Source organism: Littorina saxatilis, linkage group LG3 (assembly GCF_037325665.1).
Source record: "Littorina saxatilis isolate snail1 linkage group LG3, US_GU_Lsax_2.0, whole genome shotgun sequence".
NCBI classification, from domain to species: Eukaryota; Metazoa; Mollusca; class Gastropoda; order Littorinimorpha; family Littorinidae; genus Littorina; species Littorina saxatilis.
The window spans coordinates 48,614,029-48,635,678 of NC_090247.1; the positions used below are offsets into that span (position 1 = coordinate 48,614,029).

Consider the following 21,650-nt stretch of genomic DNA (forward strand, 5'->3'; position numbering starts at 1 on the left):
GAGACTAAGAAAGAGAGAGAGACTAAGAAAGAGAGCGAGAGAGATACTAAGAAAGAGAGAGAGAGAGACTAAGAAAGAGAGAGAGAGACTAAGAAAGATAGAGAGAGAGAGACTAAGAAAGAGAGAGAGAGAGACTAAGAAAGAGAGACAGAGAGACTAAGAAAGAGAGAGAGAGAGACTAAGAAAGAGAGACAGAGAGAGAGAGAGACAGAGAGAGACTAAGAGAGAGAGACAGAGAGAGAGACAGACAGACAGACAGAGAGAGAGGGACAGACAGTCAGATAGACAGTCAGATAGACGGATAGACAGACGGATAGACAGATAGACAGACAGACAGACAGAGCAACTGACAACAGACATACAGACAGAGAGATACGGACAGACAGACAGAGAGACAGACAGTCTCTTGGAGACAAACAGGCAGACAGACACTGTTCCGCCGCTTTGGTAATAATTATGGGTGTAGCAGAACCCGCGCCGTCGGCAGAGGGATAGTTACAATCACTACTACTCTTTAAAAGTATGGGTTTGTGTGAACCCAGGAAGCACGGCAAAGGTTAAGATGTCATATGATCTGTGATCGCCATTTGTGGACACATACATGTAGTAAACAGTATTCATTGTTTATAATTATTATATGCAGGCTTTGTCAAAGAAGGTCGGCAGTTGTTGAGCTTGTGATGGCTGTCGATTGAGATCTCATACGTTTTTACTGAAATCTAAAATTAATGTCTATCTTTGAGCATTTTTATCACCCCTAAATAAAAAGACCAATAGACTAAAAAAAAACCAATGCCATAGGGAAGTTATACCAAGTGGTGATATCTTCCTTTCCAAACAGTATCAACAGATAGAAACTGGTGATATCTTTTATTTATAAAGTTATTAAATGTTCTGTGTTTCTCTGTATCATAACATTGTTTCTTTCTGTATTAAATGCCAGGTAGGTCCATGTCCATGTTTTGTTCCAATGACTTTTTTTCTTGCAAGTACAATCATCACTGAGAGAATTACTCAAACTTTAAATAAAAACTCATCTGTATCAGACTTGGAGAGGGTCAATATGCTTGCATGTCAGAAAGCACTTGTCATGTGTGTTTGTCTGTGTGTTTTTTTGCATGTGCGCGTGTGTGACTGTCTGTGCATGTGTGTGTCTGTGCTTGCCATGAGTGTGTGTGTGTTTGTGTGTGTTCATGATTCAACAGAGGTGACGCGAATGAGCCGATGTACGCCAGTGTGAAATGTAGTCCGTGTACAAATTTATATGAACATTACCTAACGATCCTGGGCAACTCTGGTTGGTGGATATTTTATTTAGCTGCTGTTAACTACACTGAAAACACATTTAATCAAATACAAAGTGTGCTCAAACTGCACGAACACACACACACACACGTCAATACAAATGAACACACATTTTTAGCTTCAAGATTTTATTAAAAGAAAAGTCAGGTGTTAGAACTCAACCAAAAGAATGTACATTTGTTTGCCAAGACTTATCTTGCACTACATCGGTCTACACAACTTGAGCATGCTGTTAACCGTTGCATGTCCTGTACACAACAAAAACTGAATATAATTTTCAATCTAGTGAGGCGGAATAAACACATTCGGTTAGCACCTGAATCTGATATGGCAGTTGGTGCTGGAAGATCTTTCTCTCTTCGGCAGACACACACACACACACACACACACACACATAGACAACGTTAACAAACAGATAGGATTACCAACTAGACTGAAGCACACACTGACTCGACATGAAAACACACACACACACACACACATTTCCTTTCTCTAAAGAGCACTGTGACACGCGAACACCATTCTCTCCTCCAAGGCATACTTGGACGCACACAATCGATCTGAAACACACACAGACTTGGGAAATAACACACACACTTGGCCACGCACACACACACTTCGGCACGCACATAATAAGCTTTCAGTATCAAGATCGGTTTTCAGATCATTACCTTTCAACCTCACCTGTACTTTCGACGACTGTCGTTGGTTAGATCAGTGTCATTCAAAATATTTGTTGTTCTTTAGTGACGCTGCGATTCAAAAGTTCAGTTGTAAAAGGGTTAATAGATCTAATTGTCCCGATGTCAAAGGTTAGGCCTACACTATTTGATTAACCCGGCCAATAAAGTAAGGAACACAAGGTCCTCTAGCATACCCTCGTATCATTGAAGCAACCTCGCATTTTAACTCATACATTTTTTTTTCATTTTTTTTTTTCATTTTCATTACTTTATTGCTGGGAAATTCGGGTCGCTTCCTCCCAGTGGAAAGCTAGCAGCAAAGGAGTCGCGCTACCCAGGTGTCTGCGTGTTTAAGTGTATTCAGCCACCTGCACTTATGGCAGAATGACCAAGGTCTTTTACGTGCCATTGTACGTACGCTTGAATCCATCAACCCTTGGCCGCTTATCAACCCTTGCCGGATATAGGCCTATCAAGCTGACCCCGTGACTGATTCAACTTAATATTCTGAGCGCACCCTAGAATCCATCAACCCTTGAATCCATCAACCCGTGAATATAATATTATCAAGCCTTAGCTCATCAACCCTTGCCTTGGGTCTACTGAACTTTCCACCACCGTATTTCCACCTGTTGACTCTAACGACTCTAACAGTTGGGCAGTTTTGCCATCATGTTTTCTTTTTGTCCACTGTGGACTGAGCAAAGTACCATGATGCAGTGGAACCCCCTTTTAAGACCTTCAGAAATTCTGAAAAGTAACAGGTTGGACTGGAATTTACAAACAATATGAAACCAACAAATTTAAGAAGAAAAAAACGGGTCTTAAAAAAGGGGGAAGGTCATAAAACAGGGAGGGGGGAGGGGGGGCAGATGGAGGAGGTCCACTGTACATTTCATAACGACTGTCGTCTGACTGAGCAGCCACAACTTGAACTTTCAACAACATTTTTCAAAGAGATGAGGCTCAACTAGAGAGATCAAAGAAAGTGCTCATAGTTTGGTCGTCAGGTTGCATCTTGCTTTTCCAAAAGCCTGCTGTCCACGCTCTTGAGCATGATGTGTTGGCGACCGACGGTGTAGCGCACTGTGATGCTGTAAGTGGATGTTGCAGAGGTCACTTCACACGCTCCCTCTTCTTCCTCGTTCACTCCTAAGAAAGAAAGGATGAGGATACGTCTAGGAAGATGCACATGACTACAAATGCACACAAGTTTAGAGGAGGTGACCCTATATCGGGCACCTTTACTGTGAGGATCTGCGATTACACCCTTCTCCTCCAGATTCTAATGAAACAGTGATGAGCCAATAATTAAGTAACATTAGAATGTGCCTCCGCTCATAAATTAAATACATCTTCAAGAGGGGGTACGAATCCAACATAATTGTAACCGTTTCTTTGTTGTTGCGTACGCATTAAGACAATGTCTTGTTCATTGCGAAGTCTGCGGTGTAAATTTAATGTTGCAAAAAAAGTGTCAAAAGGCGACCTTTATGTCAAAGAAAAAATAGCATCTTTAATGAATAAACAAGTCGCGTAAGGCGAAAATACAACATTTAGTCAAGCTCAGTCGAACTCACAGAATGAATCTGAACGGATTTTTTCACAATGACCGTAGTCCGCCGCTTGTGCAAAACGGAGTGAAACTGACGAGCCTGTTCAGCGCGGTAGTGGTTTCGCTGTGCTGCATAGCACGCTTTTCTGTACCTCTCTTCGTTTTAACTTTCTGAGCGTGTTTTTAATCCAAACATATCATATCTATATGTTTTTGGAATCAGGAACCGACAAGGAATAAGATGAAATTGTTTTTAAATCGATTTCGGAAATTTAATTTTGATCATAATTTTTATATTTTTAATTTTCAGAGCTTGTTTTTAATCCAAATATAACATATTTATATGTTTTTGGAATCAGACAATGACGAAGAATAAGATGAAATTGTTTTTGGATCGTTTAATATTTTATTTTTTTTAATTACAAGTTTCCGATTTTTGACTCACATGCGAAGCAAAAGTGAGTCTATGTACTCACCCGAGTCGTCCGTCCGTCCGTCCCCCCCGTCCGTCCGTCCAGTCGTCCGTCCGTCCGGAAAACTTTAACGTTGGATATTTCTTGGACACTATTCAGTCTATCAGTACCAAATTTGGCAAGATGGTGTATGATGACAAGGCCCCAAAAAACATACATAGCATCTTGACCTTGCTTCAAGGTCAAGGTCGCAGGGGCCATAAATGTTGTCTAAAAAACAGCTATTTTTCACATTTTTGCCATTTTCTCTGAAGTTTTTGAGATTTAATACCTCACCTATATATGATATATAGGGCAAAGTAAGCCCCATCTTTTGATACCAGTTTGGTTTACCTTGCTTCAAGGTCAAGGTCACAGGAGCTCTTCAAAGTTGGATTGTATACATATTTTGAAGTGACATTGACCCTGAACTATGGAAGATAACTGTTTCAAACTTAAAAATTATGTGGGGCACATGTTATGCTTTCATCATGAGACACATTTGGTCACATATGATCAAGGTCAAGGTCACTTTGACCCTTATGAAATGTGACCAAAATAAGGTAGTGAACCACTAAAAGTGACCATATCTCATGGTAGAAAGAGCCAATAAGCACCATTGTACTTCCTATGTCTTGAATTAACAGCTTTGTGTTGCATGACCTTGGATGACCTTGACCTTGGTTCAAGGTCACATGTATTTTGGTAGGAAAAATGTGTAAAGCAGTTCTTAGTGTATGATGTCATTGCTAGGTTTAGCTGAAGGTCAAGGTCATGTAAAGGTCAAGGTCAAGCATGTGAGTCGTATGGGCTTTGCCCTTCTTGTTAATGACCAAACTCACTCATTAGTTTTTAAGCCACCAAGCTGAAATGCAATACCAAATCCCGGCCTTCGTCGAAGATTGCTTTGCCAAAATTTCGTCGAAGATTGCTTTGCCAAAATTTCAATCAATTTGATTGAAAAATGAGGGTGTAACAGTGCCGCCTCAACTTTTACAAAAAGCCGGATATGACGTCATCAAAGGTATTTATCGAAAAAAGGAAAGAAAACGTCCAGGGATATCATTCCCAGGAACTCTCATGTCAAATTTCATAAAGATCGGTCCAGTAGTTTAGTCTGAATCGCTCTACACACACACACGCACAGACAGACACACACACATACACCACGACCCTCGTCTCGATTCCCCCTCTATGTTAAAACATTTAGTCAAAACTTGACTAAATGTAAACAAGTCGCGTAAGGCGAAATTACTACATTTAGTCAAGCTGTGGAACTCACAGAATGAAACTGAACGCACTGCATTTTTTCACAATGACCGTAGTCCGCCGCTAGTGCAAAAGGCAGTGAAAGTGACAAGCCTGTTCAGCGCTGTAGCGGTTGCGCTCCGCTGCATAGCACGCTTTACTGTACCTCTCTTCGTTTTAACTTTGTGAGCGTGTTTTTAATCCAAACATATACTGCGAACGCCAAGAAGAAGAAGAATCCAAACATATCATATCTATATGTTTTTGGAATCAGGAACCGACAAGGATTAAGATGAAATTGTTTTTAAAACGATTTCGGACATTTAATTTTAATCATAATTTTTATATTTTTAATTTTTAGAGTTTGTTTTTAATCCGAATATAACATATCTACATGTTTTTGGAATCAGAACATGATAAAGAATAAAATAAAAGTAACTTTGGATCGTTTTATAAAAAAATTATTTTAATTATAATTTTGAGATTTTTAATGACCAAAGTCATTAATTCATTTTTAAGCCACCAAGCTGAAATGCAATACCGAAGTCCGGCTTTCGTCGAAGATTGCTTGGCCAAAATTTCGATCAATTTGATAGAAAAATGAGGGTGTGACAGTGCCGCCTCAACTTTTACAAAAAGCCGGATATGACGTCATAAAAGACATTCATCGAAAAAAAGAACAAAACGTCTGGGGATATCATACCCAGGAACTCTCATGTAAAATTTCATAAAGATCGGCTCAGTAGTTTACTCTGAATCGCTCTACACACACACACGCACAGACAGACAGACAGACAGACAGACACACACACACACACACACACACACACACACACACACACACACACACACACACACACACACACACACACACCACGACCCTCGTCTCGATTCCCCCTCTATGTTAAAACATTTAGTCAAAACTTGACTAAATGTAAACAAGTCGCGTAAGGCGAAATTACTACATTTAGTCAAGCTGTGGAACTCACAGAATGAAACTGAACGTAGTCCGCCGCTAGTGCAAAAGGCAGTGAAAGTGACGAGCCTGTTTGGCGCGGTAGCGGTTGCGCTGTGCTTCATAGCACGCTTTACTGTACCTCTCTTCGTTTTAACTTTCTGAGCGTGTTTTTAATCCAAACATATCATATCTATATGTTTTTAGAATCAGGAACCGACAAGGAATGAGATGAAATTGTTTTTAAATCGATTTATCAAAGACGTTTTTTTCTTTTTTTCGATAAATGTCTTTGATGACGTCATATCCGGCTTTTTGTAAAAGTTGAGGCGGCACTGTCACACCCTCATTTTTCAATCAAATTGATTGAAATTTTGGCCAAGCAATCTTCGACGAAGGCCGGACTTCGGTATTGCATTTCAGTTTGGTGGCTTAAAAATTAATTAATGACTTTGGTCATTAAAAATCTGAAAATTGTAAAAAAAAATAAAAATTTTCAAAACGATCCAAATTTACGTTCATCTTATTCTTTATCATGTTCTGATTAAAAAAAAACATATAAATATGTTATATTTGGATTAAAAACAAGCTCTAAAAATTAAAAATATAAAAATTATGATCACAATTAAATTTCCGAAATCGTTTCAAAAACTATTTCATCTTATTCCTTGTCGGTTCCTGATTCCAAAAACATATATATATATGATATGTTTGGATTAAAAACACGCTCAGAAAGTTAAAACGAAGAGAGGTACAGTAAAGCGTGCTATGAAGCACAGCGCAACCGCTGCCGCGCCAAACAGGCTCGTCACTTTCACTGCCTTTTGCACTAGCGGCGGACTACGTTCAGTTTCATTCTGTGAGTTCCACAGCTTGACTAAATGTAGTAATTTCGCCTTACGCGACTTGTTAAATGTACACATGAGAAACAAAAACAAAACAAACACAACTTGCGACACTAGGTTCGTGTCCCCTGTAAACTGATTTCTGCAGGCTTGTAAATTTAAAAGGCTATCCCAGCCTGAGACATTCTGGCAAAACTGAATTACATCGTGAGGCCGTTCATTTTGTGGAACGGACACCTTCTTGCACATTTGCTATGAAAGATGGATGGAAATATAAATTGAAGTCATGAAAGGTTTTGAATTTTTCTTCCTTCGCTGCAAATGTGATTGAAAAATCAAATTGAAATGTAAACAAATCTCCAACATGGATAATGTATCAGTTTACAGGACACTTTAAATAAAGGACAACTTTTGCTGTATGTTATTAAATAATCCACTAGTGGAAAATGTCCCTGTCATGATCAACCTTGATCTTTACACACGGCCGCTGTAGTGACCTGAAGTTTCTCCTGGGTCCAACTTTCTCATTCGGTCACTGCTCAAGTGCAAACATGGAAAATAAGCATCATATGTTCATGTTGCGCCTATCTTTCTGCCCACGACCATCTTTCGTGCCATCTAGTCGAAAAAGGTTGCCCTCCGTTGAGCCATGTTTGGTTGTAAGTAAACAGGAAATGCGAATAATCTCTTCTTTCGAGTGTGTCAGCGGACAAGGGGACATGTCAATTTTGGAGGCTGAACAGACGATGCAAAGTTGTGTGCATGCCCAGTGACCGAATGAGAAAGCTGGTCAAGGAGAAACTAATTAAGACCACTACACCACATGTATCACTACAACTATACTCAGTTTCAAGTAACAACCATTACAAGGTACAGACGGACACGACAATAATCACCACAATCACAATTAACACCATAATGTTCCAAACAACTTTCAGAGACAACCACCATGACGACAAAAGGTCAAGGACACCATGAAGACTAACCTGATAGCAACACAACGTTGAAGTGAAACTGCCGAGACACTGACGGAAGGGAGGCGATGCGCTGTGATCCTGTGAGGATCAGGCGACAGTCACCACTGTTGAATAAAACAAAACTTTCGATTATTAAAATAAAGTTAACTTCTTTCTCTTATAAACCCTCGCAGATTCCTCCAGGCATATACATTCGGAAAAAGAATCCTTCAATTTGCACACCTACTAAAAACCAACAGCATAACGGTTTGCAGCGCAGAGTGGGATTTGTTGGCTGAATTAATATGCTCTTACCCCATGTAAAAGCTTGGCCGGATCTATGGTGCTTGACAAGATTTTTTACACGAGAAGAAGTGTCCCTTTAATGATACTTTAAAAAAAAATTTTTTAAACAGGATGATCTTTTCTGTGACCCCTCAGCCGCATTAAACCAGTGAGCAGTTGGCATAAAGAAACACACAGACACTCACACAGTGATAATAACACGCATCTGTCGTGACACACACACACACACACACACACACACACGATACACACACACACACACGCACACACACACACAAACTCACACACACACACAAACTCACACACACACACAAACACATACACACACACACACACACACACACAGAGCCTGTCACGTCTTCCTTCACCTTTTTTCTTTCACCCAAGCAGCAGCGTCGATCAAGGAAGCATAAAGTCTCGCGGCACCGTGCTCTGCATTCTGTGTGCCGCAGGAAAAACAAATGAAAACAAATGAAAACATGAAATGAAACTAGGTATTCAAGAAAACCAAAGCAAAGAAAGAAAGACAAAACACAATTTATAAAAGAAAAAGAGATCACTGGGTACCCAGCATACGAATAGCAGTTGGATTCATTGTCTGTATGCGTCTAATATTAAAGCAAACTCCTTTTAGCTCACGATCTCAGATCTTGCTGGGCTTTTACAGGGAATAAGATCAGCCCTCCACTTGGTCTCATACCAATCATCAACACCCTGGCTGCTTCATGCGGTTGGCTGCATTTAAAAAAATTTATATATGAATAATAATCTCAACACGCCAGTAGCTACATTTACAAAATGAATACTTCAACAAATGAAATCTCCACTGTGCACAGACAGCACCCCGGCTGTTGATTGTTGGTATGTGACCATGTGGAGGATGGTCTTATCCCAAGTAAAGGCCTGGCCACATCTCACACGGGGAGCCCAACTGTTTCCGCGAGAAGGAGTGTGCCTTTAAATTTAAAGGTACATGCCCTCTCCGCGTGAACGATCGTCCAGGATTTGACATTGGAGAAGAGCATTCTTCTACTTGACTGACTATTAGGGTTTAACGTCCTCTTAGACAAACTGGTCTATATTGGGACAGGTATTGGTAATACGCTGAAGATATGGTGCGATACTTTGATTCGAACAAGTCCGCTGTGGCTGTCTTCTTCGACATACCAGCATTGGGTTTGTCTCGTCAAAGTATCGAAATACGATCATGATAATCAGAGACGAGAGATGATGCATGCGTGTCTTCGTGTTTTCCAAGCCCTGAGACTTTCGCTGTGAACGTGGGATCTTTTTTCGTGCGCATGTGTGCACACGGGGGTGTTCGGACACCGAAGAGAGTCTGCACAAAATTGACTCCGAGAAATAAATCTCTCGCCGAACGTGGGGATCGAACCCACGCTGATAGCGACCAACTGGCTACAAAGCCAGCGTGCTACCAATTGAGCTACGTCCCCGCCCCTTCTTCTACTTGGAGTCTTGGACACAGATACACAATAATACAGCCTATAGTGTAGACCAGTGCACAATGAGGTTTTAATGTATTTACACCCCCAGTATAGGGGTGTGTATAGGATTCGGTCGATGTGTTTGTTTGTGTGTTTGTGTTCGCATATAGATCTCAAGAATGAACGGACCGATCGTCACCAAACTTGGTGAACAGGTTCTATACATTGCTGAGACGGTCCTTACAAAAATTGGGACCAGTCAAACACACGGTTAGGGAGTTATTGGTGGATTACGATTCTACAAGGACTTATAGATGGACATATTAATGGTCAAAGGGAAATAACCTTCTCAGTTGGTGGCAGTGAGACTGGTAAGGACGGGGGTGTTTTTCCTACCTCGTAGGAATTTCTTGTTTTTTTCTGAATTGAATCTCTGAGTGACACCTACGTCCATCTGGGAAATGTGTTCCGCAAAAAAAAGGCATCTCCAATCTGCAGATAGCAGTTAGGCCATTGGTTTTGGTATGCGTTCAAGTAAGGATAGTTCTCGCACTGCACAAGACTTGACGCGCAAAAACACAACACTGCATGAGTACATCTAATTACAGTAATCGGATCAAACAAAATGTAAAAAATCAACTAACCAATCGCAGGTTTCTTACGCTTTGAAACACCAGTGGACAAGGCTGATCCATTCATACTTTGTTTTTCAAGTGTTAAATATCCTTTTTTTTTCCCCTCGTGGCAATGTGTGTTTGTTTTCTGGTTCTTTTTCTTCAACTCAAGAAATGCCATTAACTGATGCATGCAGGTCCTTGACCTGTTGTGTAAGGTGTCTCCCTTGTGAATTTAACCATTCCCGAAACAGGTAAAAAACAAAACAGACATAAAAAGTACAGGCGCTCATAACGTTTGCAGTCTGCACATCTATATATATATACGACTAGTGTCTGTGTGTGTGTGTGTGTGTGTGTGTGTGTGTGTGATTGATCGCCATGCACGGCCAAAGTTCTCGATGGATCTGCTTCAAATTTGGTGGGCTTATTGACAGAGACCCCGGACACAACCTGATCGATGAGATATTTCAACACGTGCTCTCAGCGCGCAGCGCTGAACCGATTTTTGTTTTTCACTGCACGTTACTATTTTTAGATCTCCCTTCCTTCGTGCGCTGGCGTCAATCGATATTCCCGTTTGTACGTTTATATTTAGAAGGTCACTGCACGTTACTATTTTTAGATCTCCCTTCCTTCGTGCGCCGGCGATGCCGGCGTACACCCGGCAAAGCCGGGTCCCCGGCGACGGCCGGGTATTCGGCTCTACTTCTTCCCGGCGAAGCGGGTAATCATCTAGTAATATATATATACGACTAGTGTCTGTGTGTCTGTCTGTGTATCTGTCTGTGTGTCTGTGTGTCTGTGCGCGATGCACGGCCAAAGTTCTCGATGGATCTGCTTCAAATTTGGTGGGCATATTCAAGTAGACCCGGGACACGACACAACCTGGTCGATATTTCAACACGTGCTCTCAGCGCGCAGCGCGGAACCGATTTTGGTTCCACCTCAGCTATTTTGGTTCCACCTCAGCTTACCCGGGCCCCCATACCGACACACCATAGCCGCTACACCACATCACAACGCCAAAGTTCTCGGTGGATCTTTTTCAAATTTGGACACCGTATTCAGCTACACCCCGGACACAATATCATCGATGAGATATTTCAACACGTGCTCTCAGCGCGCAGCGCTGAACTCATTTTCGTTTTTGTGTTCATTTCACCATTATAAGTAACTCTTCCTTATCTTCTCCAGTGTTTGGCGTTTATCTCCCTTCCTTCGTGTGGCTTTCCCGTTCAGTTGTAAGTTACTACACTGCGCTGTCCACTGCGCTGAGCGTCTTCGGATATTCCCGGCGTTCTGTTACTGTTACCTATTTTTAGAAGGTCAACGCAGTGTACAGAACGTAAATTGGACCCGTAAATTATCCTCACTGTAAAAGTGCAAAGGTCGAATCAATTTATAGCCACGCGAAAAATACACTGTCATCTATCTCTCTATAGATACGGCTTCTCTGTGTTTGTGTGTGTGTGTGTGTGAGTGTGTGTGTCTCTATGTAAGCAACACCTGTGCATTCTTCAGTTCTGTTTGTGATGTGGTCTGGCGGCTTTTGTGTAATTTTATGTACTGGCCTTCCTTTGAGAAGCCATAACTTGCTCAGTCCTGTTTGAGTGGAGTTCGCCTCCAAAGGTGATTAACACGGTTACATTCGTCGACAAGGATGGGACTCGATATGGTCAGGAATGGCATTATGGCCACTGAATCATTTTCGTGCTGTTCCCATTCCACGAATCTGGGAGGGACCTAAGCTTGGCGGGTCCATAGTTCGGCGTACGGCTCTAAGTACTTCTTCCCGGCGAAGCCGTCTACCCGGCGAAGCGGGTATTCATTCATTTATTATATACCAGCATTTAATAAATATCAAAACGAGCTTCACAAAAATTAAATACAAAAGACAGCAGACGCAATAATCCCAGCTACACGTGTGTGGTGTTGATCTACTTTAATAACCGATGTGTGACCCAATAACAGATCGACGATGACTCATCCTCTGCTCCCACCACCCTCCCTCTTCTCTGCCACCCAATCCCTCCCTCCCTCCCCAAGTCTCTCTGACTGTCCCACGCGCCTAGCAACCGTCGGATTGTCGTCGCAGCAGCTGACTCCGGCTCAGCTGTGTTCTCACGTCGTACACAAGCGTGTACAGATCTATACATATACAGTACGCTGTTGAAGGGGTGGCACAGTGGTTCGGAATCGATTCTTGTTGACGGGAAGTTGGCTGGCCTTCACTTCTTCTCAATTAAAAAACAAGTTTTCGATTAGTTTTAGTTTGTTTGTTCGTTCGTTCGTTCGTTCGTTTGTTTATTTGTTTGAATGACTCGCAACGAAATGTGCGCTGGTAACTATTCAGCAGTTGTGTGGCAAAACGGCGCTATAGTGGTTCAGATTTTTCTTTAGAGTTGTAGTGTTCTCACGGGATACTTTCTTTGCGTTAATTTTCTCAAAGGCACAGTGCAGCTCACAGCCTTCGTTTTGCGTTTTTGTTGCAGCTGAGTGCATTTACAGTTCAAAAATCCTCCTATGGTAGTAAAACAAACCCAAAACTACCCAACGACGACATCTGTGAAGCTCGACAGTTTGTTGTTCACGCGAGTGCATAAATTAACCTAGTTATTACGTGGTGTTTGGTCGGAGTTCGATTCAACTGAGTGATTCCGGCCTCGATTTTGTTTTACACAAACTCATGATGACGTCTGACATAGTTTTCTAGTGACCTGTCTTTTTGTGCATGATGTGGTGATCTACCTGATCTAAATTTAGATCCAAAAATAGGTCAAGACCAGCCGGGTCCGAGTACGAAATTAATTCGTAAAAAAATCGCAGTTCTTAACTCTTTGGGTGCAAGTCAATGAAACTTGGTAGTTCTTCTAACGGATAGCTGCCTGAGGTATGACTAAAAGCCCCAGGGGCTCCGTGCACCTGGATTTGACAAGTTCAGTACCTTTAAATGTTTTCGAATTTTGTTTCAATAAGCATCTTCCTCCAGTATAGTGTTAAGGACACACTGCATCTATTTTTATGCTACGCAAGTGGTGAAACTATGATGATACAGTTTCCAAATGCGCTAACACTTGCCAAGTATAAATCACAGTCAACCTTCCTTGTCATGTGTTAAAGTTTCATTTTATTGTTTTCTCATTGCATTTCTCGGTGCATATTTGTATCGTGAGAAATAAATTACAGATTCAACAATTTTCATAAATGTCTGAGTCACCGACGAAGTAAACCTCTCTTCAGGAAGCAAAGACAAAGAACGTAAAACAGATTTTTGTTTAAAGCAAAGAAACAAGACACAAAAAGGGAAAAACAGGGCAAGGGCAAAAAAAGCGAATGTCTTGTTGTAAGACCTTTGTGTCAGTATGTTACTTTTCAATGAAGACTTGTAAAACCAAATGACAATAACTTTCATCACAAAGGCTACTGTCCTTTTTACATTTAGTCCAGTTTTGACGAAATTTTTTAACATAGACTGGGAATGGATACGAGGGTGGTTGTGGTTGTGGTGGTGGTGGTGGTGGTGGTGGTGTGTGTGTGTGTGTGTGTGTGTGTGTGTGTGTGTGTGTGTGTGTAGAGCGATTCCCATAAAGCTATTGGTCAGATGATCGTCATGAAACTTTACAAACAAATTCTTCCAGATGATACCCCCAAGCAATCTTGGACAAAGCCCGGACTATTAGGATTGCAATTTCTGCTTGGAAGCTTAAACATTAATTAATGAGTTTGGTCATTTACAATCTGAAAATTCTAATACAAATGAAAAATTAAGTAATCGATCCATGTTTTCAGCTGTATCATTTCCTGAATCCCAAAACATATAGATAGGCTATGTTGTGTTTGGATGAAAAATGCAGTGCGTTCAGTTTCATTCTGTGAGTTATACAGTTTGACTAAATGTATTTTTTTAGCTTCACCCGACGTGTTCTCTTTCGTTACAGTAACTGACAGAAAAAGCACAGTTGGCAGTTGAGTTGAAACGTACCTTCCTTCCCGTTTAAATCATGACGTGAACCGGCAATCATAGATAGGTCCAAGCTTCTATGTGAGGTAAGAGACATAAGAGACACTTCTATTTGGCCGCCTACCCTATTACAGTCTTGAAGATTTTTGCATGGAGAGTGAGAATGAGTTTGTTGAATTAATTTCGCCTATTTAGAATTGGTGCCATTTCGAAATGAATTCAGCAAAAAGTCCCCACTCTGCACAGAAAGCAGCGGCCAGGGTGTGATTTCAGGTATGCGTCCAACTGGAAGGCTGCTCTTACTCCCTGTAAAAGCCTAGAGAGATCTGTGGTGGTTTACAAGATGGCTTACAAGGAGAGGAAAGCATCTTTTACATTGATTACCGTCCGTATTGACATTCAAACAGATGATTCGCACCATTTTGCGTTACGTAGGCCTATTTGAGTGTCTTTCGTCTCACATTTCGCGGTGTTTACATAAGCTAAAGTGACAACGTCTTACCAAAAGCGATCAATATAACCATCAATAGGCAAATGAGAATAAGTAATCCCCGAATACAATACAACAGAATTACTCAGCTGATGAGTAAGACTGAATCAGCGCGAGCACATACAGTTGGAACCAAAGGTCACACACACCATCTGGTGCCCTGTGTAGTTTTCCGTTGCAAAGGACGTTGCAGTTGTTGACTGGGCCCTCAGCAACAGATGTGCACCTTCCATAATAAACATTGTCAGAGCTTTGGGAGCTTCGTTTCTAATAGAGCCTGTTAAAGACAAGAGGGATTACTATATTGGTGCCTCCGTCGCTTCGAGTGACATTTTCATCGCTTCTCATTCACCAAGTGTGTGGCTGACAAGATTAAGATTTTAAGCTTTGGTGGTTATACTATACCATTCACAAACAATATCGACATACAAAACAGAATGAACTTTGCCTGTCCCTTTGACCCGGACTGTGTGGGAGACTGATGCGTTAGTTGAAAGCGAACTGCACACGCTAGTGAAACAGGTGCAGCCACACCAAGAGGAGGAGAAAAACTAAGCCGGACTCACCAAAACACAATCAAAGGGATCTTGGTTTTTTTTTCGCTTTTCTGGTGGTCTATGACGTCATTAACGGTTTGGTTGGGAGTACAGTGATCAACAGGACTAAAGTAGAGTTTGACGAGGATACTTTGAAAGGAGAAGCGCAGTCTGGTAAAAGGCTGTGACACCGTATGTGGATGTTAATCAACAGTGTTCAGCTTTCTAGACTGAACAGTTGACCGAGATCTTCATTCCAGACAGAACTTGATCTCATTCCAATCAGCCTCTTTGAACAGTTTCGAAAAACATTTTCTTCAAATAAGAAGCCGCAAAGAAACTAAAACTTTGCTGTTGTTGTTTTTAATGAGACAGAAAAAGACAGGTAGCTGAAGGATGACTCATGCGCGGAAGTTGTCATTGGCTATGGAGGTCGTGAACTTATGAAGAACACTGATAATCGCCAACAGTGTTGTGTATTTGCTTCTGGAGTAGCCAAACAACAAGCCACAAACAATGAGACAATGAATGCAGTGGTTCCTAAGTGTTTGGTAGTCCTGCTGACAGTGAGCGTGTCTTTCTGCAACACCAGTGCCACTGGCTGTGATTCATCGTCTGCTGCAACCTCCGTCAGCGCTTCCATTGACAAGATAGGTAGACTCATCTCTGCGTGGGCGGCTGCCAGCGACAGCCTGTTTCGATTGCAGCGGGAAAGGTGAGTTGTTTCAGTACTTTTTTTGAATGGCATAAGCGGTCCTTTTTTAAAATTTATGATTCCTTTCTTATTTCTACATTTTGTCAAGTTTTTACCATAGATGTTTTCGCATAGACTAAGAATCGAGACGAGGGTGGTGGTGCGGTGTGTGTATGTGTGTGTGTGTGTGTGTGTGTGAATGGTTTTGGATAGACTAAGAATCGAGACGAGGGTGGTGGTGTGTGTGAGTGTGTGTGTGTGTAGCGATTCCCGGAACATTACTGGGTAGATCACCTTGAAACTTTTACGTACAAATTCTAATAGATATTATGGGATTGCCTTTCAAATCAGAAGTTTAAAAATTAATTGATAAGTTAGCACAATAAAGTTGTCATAAATATCAAAATTTCACAAACAGATTAAAAAAATGATTGCATTGCATTCCGTATCAATTCCTGAATCCAAAAAAATTAACATATATTTTGTTTGTATTGAACACAAGTTCAAACATGAAGAAAATCCGCTTTATGCACACGATATCTACTTTACTGGTATCGAATCACGGCTCGTGTGTAGTCAGAAAAACAGTTACAGTTCATATTCCGGCAGACTCAAATCACCGTCTGCTCTACCTACTAAACACTCATTATATCTTACGTAATTAAGATCTTATAGACATATTTTAACTCTGTTCATACACAGAATTACACAGGCTCACAGCGTCTATGGCCGTTCACTAGGCAATGTATCTGAATACTAATTCCTTCCACTGGCGACCTCGGTCTACTCAGTTCTTTTCGTCCTGTGGCCTCTATGGTCCAACTATACGGACAACCATAACCTTGCAATAACTTCGCGAAATCCCGTCGAATTTCAGCTATGCTGGTCTAGAGTTATGATACTTCGGCGGCTTCTCAGATCATTCACACTTGTCATCTGGCCACTATCTCCCTCTCAGACCGGTTATACGACGCACTGCACAACATAAATAGCGGACATCTTGTCTTAGATATCTGTCTGCTATGTTTACAGTTTACAGTGTTAGTCGATTCAACTTATGCGATAAACACTCTAGCGATATTCGAATGCCTATTCCATTTACCTGTTAAGTGCTTTCTTGTCGCATCTATCCGGGCTTCCTTCCTCCCGGCCGATTACTTGGACAACCCCTCAATGTCCAAGGACAGTGGTAAAGTGTAACAATACCCTAGTTGCGATTTACAACGTCAACTATCCCCGCCCGGTCAGTGAGCTGAATTCACAGTGCGTGCAACACACTTTGCTATGTCACACTATATCTCTGGTTAGCGCTCTAAAAGCGTGGAGGATATCACTGTCAAACTTTGCCTGTTTCAGTGTTATTCGTGATTTCCTTCACAGTAGGGGAAGGGCTCCTAATACAGACCACTTTTTGTTTCATGCTAATAACTAGCTTGTATTCTTGCAAAGAAGTTTCATTTTGTGTTTGGTAGTCCTTCTCTCTTAGGTTAACCGTTAGGCCTAATTAGAGTGAATTAGCTTTGATAGACATTCAGCAAAAATTAAATACAGAAAAAAATCACAAATGGTCCATATCTGGGAGCCTGGGCGCCCAATATGGACCAGTAAAGAGGCCTTCACGAATCAGTCACTGTAAAAATCCCCCTATACTTCAAAATAATATTAAACAACTTAGTGTGTAAGTCAGACTAATTAAAATATGCTTTAGATTTATATGTTTCGGGTTGATGAGAGCATTATTGGAAGCACACTAGGAAACTAAAGAAGCTTATCCAGAACAGAGTAAAAATAAGTGAAATTATCAACTACCACGAAAAGAAGACTATTTGATATATTGTTTAGCAAGCTTCTTTAATGAATTAATGAAAATAGCCTTTAGCTTTTATTTTCTTCGATTTGTTGAATGTGGTCCATATTAGGGGACACACACATACTTTGATATTTTGCTATCATTTTTTGCTTACAGTAGAAACTGACTCGGGGTCAACACTGCTAAAATGTAACAAATACGGTCTTAGCTGTCATATATAGCAATTTTTGTGTGATAACAGCTTTGGCTGTGGACAGAAACGAGTCCGTTTTAGGCGGCAAATTTAGAGTGAACGCTGCCAAAAATGAAAAGAAAAGGGGAAAAAGCCTAACAGTGTTGCGGTTTGTGTTTTGAGGTGTGCAAGTTATCCAGAGAGGGTGAATACAGCGAATGAAATTGTTTTGAGCTCTCGATCTAGCGCCGTTAGTTTGTCAGAACAGGAGGTGGTCCATATTAGGAGCCTGTCCATATTATGAGCCCTTCCCCAACATCAGTGAGTGTGAACTTCTTATTGTGGTGCTGTTGCAGAGGGAGGAGATGCGTGGGACTGATTTATGTGTGTGAGAGAGTGTGTGTGTGTGTGTGTGTGTGTATGTGTGTGTGTGTGTGTGTGTGTGTGTGTGTGTGTGTGTGTGTGTGTGTGTGTGTGTGTGTGTGTGTGTGCGTGCGTGCGTGTGTGGGTGTGTGTGCGTGTGTATATGTGTGTGTTTGTATGTGCGTGTGTAAGTGTGTGTGTGTGTGTGTGTGTGTGTGTGTGTGTGTGTGAGTGAGTGTGTGTTTCATTGACTATGCTGTCCGCCAACGCGTGCTACAGCTGCTGTTTAGTGGCGTTTTTTGTCAATGAAAAAGGACAAAATATTCCACAGGAAGTCGATAAAATGTACGTAAAACTTTCGGTCACTGAACAAACTTTCTATCAACACAGTTCGGTCCGCATTTTCTGCTTATTCAGCACCATTTATCGGAACACGACAGTCGTTATATTGTCAGCACTACAAAAAACGTCTTAAGCTTCAACCTGTTGCACAAAGGCACGTACACGCCCCCAAAATTGCCTTTAAACACACACACACACACACTGACACACACACACGCAAGTACGCACGCACGCACACACAGACACAAACACACGCACGTACGCACGCGAAAACTAAATAACAACATGAACATCATCGAAGAAGAAACGAACAATACTGGAAATACACTATTTCCCCAAATCTCGTAACAAGTACAAAGTGAAAACACAAAGAAAAACAAGCAACCAAGCCAACAGGCAAATCAACCAACCAATCAGAAACAATATAACATTAAGACAACACATTATTGTGGAAATAACTTACCGAAAAAAGAGCCATCTCAATCAAACACAATTAGATAAAGAAGTAAAGAAACAAAACAGGAAAGAAAGAAAGAAAGACAGACAGAGAGACAGACAGACAGACCGACAGAGAGACAGACAGAAAGAAAGAAAGAGAGAAAGACAAACAAACAAACAAACAAACAAACAAACATATTTCTCTTTTTTTGTTTCATTAAAGTTCCTTCCATCTGACATCTTTTTCGACTTGCTTCCTTTTAAAATCTGTCTTTTCTTTCATTTCAAACCGTAACCTGTTTTTCATTCCGCGCCGAATGTCTTACAAACGGTCACGAAGATACCCCCCGAAATGATAAAAATAATTCGTTGTTTTTTGTATGAGTAATTCACTAAGACACAAGCCCTTACACAGACACACAGGCACACAGACACACAACATCCCGTTTGCGTTCCAACCCCAACTTCTTCCTCAAACTGATTTGGGTGTTTGGGAGTGTATGACTAAGTGATTGACTGCGATGACTAAGTGATTGATTTTTAGGAATTCCATCGTAGAGGGGACCGCGAACTGAGCTTGTTGTGTACACTCCGATGCCGGTGAGACGGGGCGCTATATTGGGCCTTTGGCAAATGGCAACAACAGCGGGGTTTTATTATTTTTATTTTTTGATACAATTAATGTATAATGTTATTAGTAGCTGTTGTTAACAATTGTTGGCAATGAAGAAAATGTTTTGATGGTGTAATGGTTAAGGCCTCAGGGCCGGACTAGGCGAAGAGGAGGGGGGGGGGGGGTTGCCAGTGGTGGCCCAGGGGGATGTCCCCCCTGGCGGCAGGGGCGGATCAGTTCATTTTATGACTGGTTTTTTTCAAAAGTATATTGTGAAGATATGGGTGTGAAGGCGCGAAGCGCCAAGCCGACGGCGCAAAGCGCCTAGCTTGCTAGGGGGTCCGGGGGCATGCCCCCCCGGAAAATTTTGAAAAAAAGGATGCAAAATGGTGCAATCTGGTGCATTCTGAGGATGATCATTACCAGTTTCAGGCAGCAGATTTTGTCACTGATTAATACCCCAAAAATTGAAACTCAATGTAAAATAAAGAAATGCATACCTCATTCAATATTTTTATTTTTTGACTGGGGGGGGGGGGTCCGGAAACCCTAGAACTCACCCACCCCCCTCATTGTGGGGGTCAGGGGGCGAAGCCCCCTGAAGCTGACGGGTAGGTCATATTCTGAGATAGGAAAATGGTCGCTCCTTGCATGAAACGGCATAAAATAAGCAATAATAATAAAAAAAATTAAATAAGTAAGGTACATGTTTAGGCTAGGGGGGGGGGGTTGCGCAACCCCCATAACCCCCCCGGTAGTCCGGCCCTGGGCCTTCCTTAATTGAGCCCGACGTTGACTCAACTTCGCGAGGACAGCGCCGTGGGGTAGACTTCCCAGTCAATAGCAGGCCGGCTTTAAGGCTTCTGGGATACGAACCAAACGTCTTTATATCGTAATCATCTGTTGCTATTGACAGCAATAGAGAAAGTTATTTCAATGGCGCAATGGTTGAAATACAATCGCCCAAACAAGCCAGTAAAGGCGTTTTCAGGTTAGGATGACTACTGCCCAGTTCAAGAGTCGTGAGACTGGTCACTATAGGTGGTGGTTGTGACATTATTACTGACAAAAACCTAAGATCTTAGTATAAGTAAAAGGATTTGAGTAACAAGTTGCGTCAAGCGATATCACAACACGTAGTCAAATATATTGGCCTGAAACCCTCAGTCAGTGTTAAAACCGTATCCATAAATGCATAACTAAGTCAGTGCCTGACCGAGAGTAGTAAAATAATCGTGGCCCCGTGAACCGCAACTTTCCTCCCATACATTCATCCCGTCACTCAGTTTCTGGGCCCTCCTTTCCCAACTGGTCTGCTGATATTGAAGCTGGGGCTACTTCGCATGCTTCAAATTTTATGCTGCTTCACAAATCTCTAATCTAACGAAAATTGCGTCCCAATGAGCCTTTCAAGTTTCCATCTCCCACCCTGGACCTCCAATTCACTCCCACTAAAGACATACTGCAGACGCTTAAAAGACAGAAAGAGTACAACAAGTTGATAAGTTGGAAGTCATGAAATCATTTCTTTTATGCACTCTGCGATGCAGAAAGTTGAGCCCAAGTAACCTTTATCCTTTTCCTGTGGACGTAGCTCAGTGATCATGTCGCCACGAAGTGTGTGTGGCAGCGACTGCAGACTGCAGCAAGCACGGGGCAGAAACCAATGGAACAATTTATTTGGCACCGCAATTATTCCGAAAAGCAATAATACCAATGGAGCGCAAACATTGCCTCCGCAATATTCATCACTGAGGTTCAAAAGAGTCCGCTCAGCTCTTGGTACACATGATGAGAAAAAGGAGCCACGTGCCTCGGGTGGACCAATTGTTACTGTTTGTCAATCCAACGTGACCCATTGTAC

General features: G+C 41.7%; 1 protein-coding gene across 1 annotated transcript in view; it reads right to left on the reverse strand.

Moving 5' to 3' along the window:
* Window positions 1–1,316: 1,316 nt before the first annotated feature.
* The window catches only part of LOC138962534 (uncharacterized), a 32,812-nt gene continuing 12,478 nt past the window's right edge, over window positions 1,317–21,650 (reverse strand). The window contains exons 5-7 of the mRNA XM_070334377.1: window positions 8,674–8,744; window positions 8,030–8,124; window positions 1,317–3,140 (exon numbers count right to left, since the gene is read on the reverse strand). Coding sequence (XP_070190478.1) covers window positions 2,995–3,140; window positions 8,030–8,124; window positions 8,674–8,744 — 312 coding nt within the window. The 3' untranslated portion in view covers window positions 1,317–2,994. The remainder of the gene's footprint in view (window positions 3,141–8,029; window positions 8,125–8,673; window positions 8,745–21,650) is intronic.